The sequence below is a fragment of the Glandiceps talaboti genome, chromosome 20 (genome assembly GCF_964340395.1).
Source record: "Glandiceps talaboti chromosome 20, keGlaTala1.1, whole genome shotgun sequence".
NCBI classification, from domain to species: domain Eukaryota; kingdom Metazoa; phylum Hemichordata; class Enteropneusta; family Spengelidae; genus Glandiceps; species Glandiceps talaboti.
The window spans coordinates 3,430,217-3,438,286 of record NC_135568.1 but is presented as its reverse complement, the minus strand read 5'-3'; the positions used below and the strand labels follow the sequence as shown (position 1 = coordinate 3,438,286).

General features: G+C 39.0%; 2 protein-coding genes across 2 annotated transcripts; both read left to right on the top strand.

The window, feature by feature from the left end:
• The first annotated feature begins 992 nt into the window (after window positions 1-992).
• LOC144450966 (E3 ubiquitin-protein ligase TRIM71-like) lies at window positions 993-3,005 on the top strand. Its single transcript, XM_078141724.1, has one exon. It carries the CDS (start codon window positions 993-995, stop codon window positions 3,003-3,005), a length of 2,013 nt encoding a protein of 670 aa, XP_077997850.1.
• A 1,775-nt stretch (window positions 3,006-4,780) lies between these two features.
• On the top strand, window positions 4,781-6,823 carry LOC144450965 (E3 ubiquitin-protein ligase TRIM71-like). The gene has a single exon (XM_078141723.1). It carries the CDS (start codon window positions 4,781-4,783, stop codon window positions 6,821-6,823), a length of 2,043 nt encoding a protein of 680 aa, XP_077997849.1.
• Window positions 6,824-8,070: the final 1,247 nt, after the last annotated feature.

Genomic DNA, 8,070 nt, shown 5'->3' with positions numbered 1-8,070 from the left:
TTTGGACGAATTGTGGTGGTGTATTATGCATAGTGTATTTATGTTTACAAATGTATGCAATTCGCAATGTCTCTAACTATAAAATAGTGAACACAAATGGGCTGAATACTAATATTTAGCTACATATTCTGTTTTTACTAATATGAGTACACACAAACGTATCTAAGTAAACACCTTCAGGGTTAGAATGGACTTCTAGTTCTATTTAATATTGTCATCAATCGTTTGGTTGTTGTGCCATCACATGTACTGTGGTGACACATGACAGGAACTCATTCTAACTTGACCTGAAATGACCTATCTTGTTTTCAGATTCACCGATAAGAGCACAAACTTTAATATTAGCTCCGAGCTCCAGTCTGAAGTCTGGTAGAGGACTGCTATGATATATATGGCATATATATATATATATATATATATATATATATATATATATATATATATATATATATATATATATATATATATATATATATATATATATATATATATATATATATATATATATATATATATATATATATATATATATATATATATAACTTAAATTAATTCATTTAGAGTGCGGACTGTAGTTGGGTAAAAGCTTAACAATGTGCGAAACATGATTTGATCGAACGGTACGGGTACGGCTCACCTGAGCGCATAAGTTGGAATAAATTACGAGTTACATTATTAATAAATTACTAATCCTGTACATTATGACTGCTAAAGGGCATAAACTAACAGTTGCAGTCCCCGTCATATCAATGAGGAAATTACCCAATGAGAGGATCGACGATGTCATCTTTTCAGTCAACCGGTCAGAGGTTACGCGCACTGTAGTCTATTGGTTCTTACATGTATATCATCACTCCACGCCTTACTTCCAGTCTGTATGGTCGATGGTCGAATACATCACTCGTTGTGTTTGTCGTGTACGGTTTCGCGGGAGTTTTCGTGATATACGTGTGATAACGTTTCTTCTACCATATCATCTCAGAACACCAAATATGGCTGATGCTGCATCAAAGTTCCTGGAAGAAATCGACGAGAATTTTCTTCTCTGTCCAATTTGTACTGAGAGGTACAAAAATGCCAAACTTCTGCCGTGTCTACACAGTTTTTGTGAGCCTTGTCTTGTTCCGTTAGTAAAACAAGATCAAATACGTTGTCCTATGTGTTCTCGAATGCAAAATGTCCCACCTGGGGGAGTGGCGAACATTTCGACACATTTCTTCCTTAATCAGCTTGTAGAGCTCTTCATCAACAGGGAGAAAACTTCTGCGACTACTTCAACAAGTGTGGACAAATGCGGAGCTTGTGACGGTTCACTTCCGAAAAACCACTGTGTTGAATGCGATGTGGAACTCTGCGATGGCTGTTCACAAGGTCACCGAAAATTGAGATCGACGAGATACCATGTACTTATGACGATTGACGAGTACAAGGTAGCGAAGTCGACAAACCCAGCCTCAGTACAACCACCAGTCTACTGCACTCGTCACCAAGATGTCCCGTTAAAATTTTACTGTGATAGCTGTGAAGTTCCGATCTGTTCTGAGTGTACATTGGTTGATCATTCCCGACCTAGACACAGAGTAAGATCCATGTTAGACGCCGCTGACGACTTCAGGAATTATTTAGTGAAGATGGTAGAGAAGATGAGAATGAAAGAAGATGAAGCTACCGCCAGTGAGATTACTGTGCAACAGGTATCAGAGTCACTTGATGAGTGTTTTGCGAACGAGAAGAAGAAAATAACAAACTTCGTTGAGGAAATGACACTGAGAATAGAAAGGAGTGGAAGGGAGTTATTGACAGAGCTGCAAAGTGAATGTGACATCAGAAAGATAACTCTACAGACACAAATCACTGAACTGAACAAGGCCAAAAATGACCTGACCCATGCCAGAGAATTGGCCGAAAACATGGTGCATCTCGGGAACGCAGTCCAATTGATGACAGCTCGACAAGGGTTGCTGTTCCACATGCAGGAACTAATGACGATCCAAACTACACGTATACCAACCCAAGTTGACGTTATGGAGTTCTTACCAAATTATGACGTCATCAATTTCAAAGGTCTTGGTGACATCAAAAAGACAAAACAAGCCAAAGGTGCCAACCTGCCAGGTCCAGTGTGTCAACTAGAGAACAGTTCGCCAGTACGGAGCAACATAAATCACCCAAAACGACTGGTGTGTCAGTTTGGAGAGAGAGGTACACGAGTTGGTCAGTTGGGTAACTACTTACGTGGTGTATCTATGACCAAGACAGGTGGTGTGTTAGTATGTGACCCTGGTAATAATAGATTACAAACATTCACATTGCAGGGTAAACAACCAAGAATAATTCAGTTTTCTGGTTTTACTAGTAAACCCATTAAACCCCAGTTCACAGCAGTTTCTGACAAAGGAAATATCTTTGTAAGTGATAGTAAAAACAAGCAAGTCTTTGTTTGTGACGAGAATGGTAAATTTATAAGGTATTTTGATGAAGCAAATCTCAAAGATCCTAGAGGTATTGCAGTAAATTCTACAAGTGGGAGGGTTTATGTTGTAGACCAAGGGTCACATTGTGTGCATATTTACAGGATAGATGGGAAATTCATGAGCTCGTTTGGCAGTCAGTGTAGTGGAGAGGGTGAGCTGCATTTCCCCCGATGTGTTACAATAGATCACAACTCGGGTAATGTCATAGTATCGGATTCGTTGAACAACTGTATCAATGTGTATACTGCACGTGGTAGATATATTTTCACCTTTGGATCTGACCCAAACAAACAGGGAAAATGTGAATATCCGATAGGTGTAGCAACAGACAAAGCTGGAAATATATATGTGTGTAACAACTTGGGTAGAAATATAATGAAATACGACCCTCTTGGGAATTTCACATGTCGCATAGATAGTGACAGAGATAACATCACGTGTCCTGTGGGTATTTGTGTTACAGATGACAAACCTTGCAAAATTGTGGTCTCTGAGGCCTTCACTGGACATATCAAAGTTTTTGCACAGTAAATATCAACAAGACTACATGTATAAGCTATGTTCATGTCACCATGGCATTCAAACCAGAGTCAGTGACTATATATGTATAACAGTGATGCACGGTGTGAAAGTTAGTCATGGAATGTGAACAGATAAAACGAAGCTCTGATAATATGTACATACATCTGTAAATCACAGCTGCAACATTTGCAGTGTTCCTCATTGCACACAAGAAGGTAGAGACAGTGATGAAATAAAACCAGAGACAGTGTAATACAATAATTATATACACTAGTCAACATGAATTCTGTATCTATTGATCAACTGTAAATTTAATCAAACTTCTGGTCACACAAAAACCATAACCAAAATGTAATTTATCAGGTTATGATCTGAAATTTGATATTGGAATTTGGCAAATGGTGATAATAAGTATCAACATTTTACAGCACTGTGAGAGACTATAACTGTAGAAATCAAATATAAATTTCGAATATATTGTGACTGGAGCAAGCCAAAGGTATAAAGAGCAGCTAGGAGTGAACAAATACTGTGGCGTTGCCATCAGACTGTTTTCAAATTTTCAACTGCCACGTTTGTGTCTGAATTAAGTGGCCATGTGCATGATAAATGTTTTTTTTAACGAATAAACAATTAAATTGACTCTGCTGGTTGTTTCTACTGTAAAAAAAATACTATGAAATATCATTTATCAAACCCGTATTTGAAACGCAATAAAAGGCAAAATACCAGAAGATGTATGAAAGTGTGTTATTGTACGTACAGGAAGTGACATTACAAGTACTAAATAAAACTGGGAAAGTGACGACAGATGTAGGACAGACTGGACAGTCGGAGCTCGAGTAATACTTGTTTATCCAATGTACTTGCTTACACAGTGTAACTTTATAAAGCTTCAAAGCATTTTATATATGCCTAAGTTTCCAGATATTTTATCAGATATTAAATAATACAAAAATTGTTGAGGGTGTTTAGCTGTTCCTTTGTTCCCTCCCTCCAAACGGGTGGTGGATATCTGCCCTCCCATCCTCCCACTGGTTTCAACTTGCCCGCCAGTCCACTGGCACTGTCTACCCAATATTGTGAATGATTTACCCACTCCCCATCAGGAAAACGTTTGCGCTTGCAAATTCTAAGTTTATATATACCATTCATTTTGGTGTTCACAATGTGCGTTACCTTAACATCAATGTCATCATCATGTTTCCCCTCCCACTGTATCAAAATCAGTACACCTCTCCCTTACGTACGTGTAAGATTCGTTCTAGCCATAACATAACCTGTACTTGCTGCAACTCTTCCTTGTTTGCTCCCCTCTCGCTACCGATCGAAACAAAAAATGCCCGCCCATTGAAAAGTTGCGTAAGAAAAGCTTTTTCCAAGAACAGCTAGCTTCGTTGACTGCACCTGCGCCGCTGCATGCATTGACGAGCACTTGTATTTTATGTTATTTATGTCACAATGAGTCATTGTACTTTCACGCACACCTCGAGGTCACTTCGCGTGAGGGCGTGATTCATGACCTCATTCATTATACTGCAAATGCTGTCAGATATAAGAACAAAGATGTTTTCATTGTCCACGCCTCTCATCGCCTCACCAGGCTTCTTTCCATCGTTGGTATTCACTAGGGCGGAAATAATGCCCATGATCCAAGAATAAGTTACAGTGTAAGTTCATTAGTATTTGAAGACCAAGCATGTACCTGAAATGACCACTTTCACTGAACATTCATGTGTTTCGGTGTAACTTGACAAGAGACCGATTCGATAGCTCGCTCCAGTATGGCTGACGCTGCGTCAAAGTTCTTGGAAGAAATCAACGAGAATTTTCTTCTCTGTGCTATTTGTACTGAGCCGTACAGGAATGCGAAACTTCTGCCGTGTCTTCACAGCTTTTGTGAGCATTGCCTTGACCAGTTATTCAGGAGAAGTTGCAAATCCACGATCAAATGCCCTCTGTGTTCACGCAACCAGAGGGTCCCTCCGAAAGGTGTGTCAGGTTTTTCGACCTTTTTCTTTCTAAATCAACTGGTTGAACGTTTCAGTAGTAGGGATCAAGTATCAGCGAATGTCCGACATAGTGGAGCTTCACGACGAACACCCACTACAGTGAATAAATGCGGAGCTTGTGACGGCGAATCGCCAAAAAATCACTGCGTTGATTGTGATATGCAATTATGTGACGCCTGTTCACGGGGTCACAAACGAGTAAGATCGACGAAGTCACACACTGTCATGTCACTTGTAACGTACAAGGATGCAAAGTCAAAAAATCCAGCGTCGGTACAACCACCAATCTATTGCACTCGTCACCCAGATGTCCCGTTGAAATTTTATTGTGATAGCTGTGAACTTCCGATCTGTTCTGAGTGTACAGTTGTTGATCATTCCAAACCAAAACACAAGGTCAGATCTATGTCAGACGCCGCTGACGACTACAAAAAATATCTAGTAAAGATGGTTGAGAAGATGAGGATGAAAGAAGATGGTGCCATCGCTGGGAAGATTGCTGTACAACAAAGGTCAGAGTCACTTAGTGAGTCTTTTGCGAACGAAGAGAAGAAAATAACAAACTTTGTGAAAGAAATGACTCGAAGAATAAAAGAGAGTGGAAGAAAGTTGTTGAAAGAGCTGAAAGATGAATATGATAATAGAAAGACAACTCTACAGGCACAGACCAAAGAACTAGACAATGCTAAAAATGATCTGATTAATGCCAGAGAATTGGCTGTGAATCTAATGCACTTTGGAAATGCAGCACAACTGATGACAGCACAGCAAGGAATGGCATTCCAGATGCATGAACTGATGATGATCCAAACTACATGCCCACAGTCCAATTGTTTCTCTTTTGATTTTAAACCGAATGATGACATGGTCAACTTTAAACGCCTGGGAGTTATTAAGACAATTACCCGAACGAAAGGTGACCTCTTAGTTCCAGGACAACAAAAGGCAGACTGTCAACCAGTACGGCCCAAAGTTACGCCACATAAAGGATTGTTGTGTCAATTTGGCTGGAAGGAAGCAAAAGTTGGAGAATCTAATGAGTACCTAGGTGGGATATCAATGACCTCAAAGGGTGATGTCCTGGTGTGTGACTCAAGTAACCAGAGATTACAAAGTTTCACATTAAAGGGAGAGCAACCGGGAGTTATTCAGTTTTCTGGGTTTAGTAAACCTGTTGCTCCTGTGTCTGTTGCATGTACTCAGGAAGGTCACATCTTCGTCACTGATGGTAAAAATCGACAAGTCTTTGTATGTGATGAGAATGGTAAACTTATCAGGTACTTTGATCAAGGAGATCTCAGGGGACCCACAGGTATTGCTGTTAATAGTGGCAACGGCAAGGCTTATGTCATAGATTTAGAGTTACGCTGTGTGCATATTTATAAAGTAGATGGGAAATTCATAAAATCCTTCGGTGGTCAGGGTTGTTGGGAAGGTCAACTCTATAACCCTATGTTTGTATGTATAGATTACAAAACAGGTAATGTCGTAATACCGGATGGAAAGAATCATCGTATTCATGTTTACAATGAAAATGGGGATTTTCTGTTTTCATTTTGTTCTGATCCAAATATACGGGGTAAATATGGACACCCAATGGGTGTAGCGACAGATTTAGATGGAAATATATATGTGTGTAATCATCGGGGGAATAACATAATGAAATATGATAATTGTGGAAATTTCCTATATCGTATTGATAATGACCAAGACAACCTGAGACATCCTATGGGTATTTGTGTAACAGATGATATACCTTGTAAAATTGTGGCATCTGAAGACAAAACTGGCTTTATCAAAGTATTTGCACAGTAATATGTAAATATAGCTAGCTACGGTCAAACCTCGGTGACTGTTATGTTATTGTAAATCATGTTTACTGTGAGAATGTGATACTAAATATTGCATTTTCTTCTTGTTTGTATGTTTTATGAGAGAAAAATTTGTGACATGTTGTCTTGAGATTTTGATTACTGTTTGTGACATTAAATTGCCGTTGTATCTTTCTTCATCAGTTGTGGTGTGCTTTTTCTTCCTCGCTGGAAATTACATGGTATGCATTGCAATTTCAATGTGATGGCGCCCCCTAAGGATTGCCACATATTTCTTTTGTTTTTATGGGGCAATTTTGTATGTGCCAAAATGCACAGCTCAATGTATTGTTCACCTATTTTATTGTCAAATTCACCCCCCCCCTCCCTTGCCTTGCTCTCTCACCATCTTTCACTTTAGATCCCTGTTATTGGCAGATATTGCAACACTACATTTATGTCTGAAAGTATGTCTTTATTTACTGTTATTACCAGTAGAAATACCCCCCCCCCCTTCCCTACCATCCTCTCTCTTGCCATTTTGCCAAGTATGCAACACACCATTTGTCCTTGCACTCCTCTTCCTGATCCTCTTTTCTGTATGTCCCCCCCCCCCCCCCCCCCCCGGCAAAATGCAACCACACATTCATGTCTATCAAGAATCCATATTTACTGTTTTGTGAAATATCCCCTCCCCTTTTCCTTATCTTGCTCTCTCTCCCTCCCCCTCTCTCTCCTCTCTCTCTCTCTCTCTCTCTCTCTCTCTCTCTCTCTCTCTCTCTCTCTCTCTCTCTCTCTCTCTCTCTCTCTCTCTCTCATTTCTCTTTATGCCCCTCTTATTGTCAAAAGTAGACAGCCACACATTCATGTCTGTAATCAAGAATCTTTATTTACTGTTTTGAGAAAATATAATACCATGAAATAGAAATGAAATAACAATACAAATAACAAAGTCAGCACTTTTACATTACAACATTCACAAGAAAACTTATAACATGTTAAAAATAAAGTATTGGTTATGGTTGGCATGGTGACAATATTGTTTGTGTGTTTGTTGCTAGATTAAATCTCTACTAAGTTTTCTTTACATTGCAGAGTTTTTACATTTTAACTTACATAAATTCAAATCAAGATAAACAATTAAAACATAAAGTGACAAAACTTGTTTCATTCCATTTAAAAAGACAAGGACAATGACTTTAACCTTGCTGGCAACAAAATTCAATTGAACAGTGAGAAAAAAAAAAACAT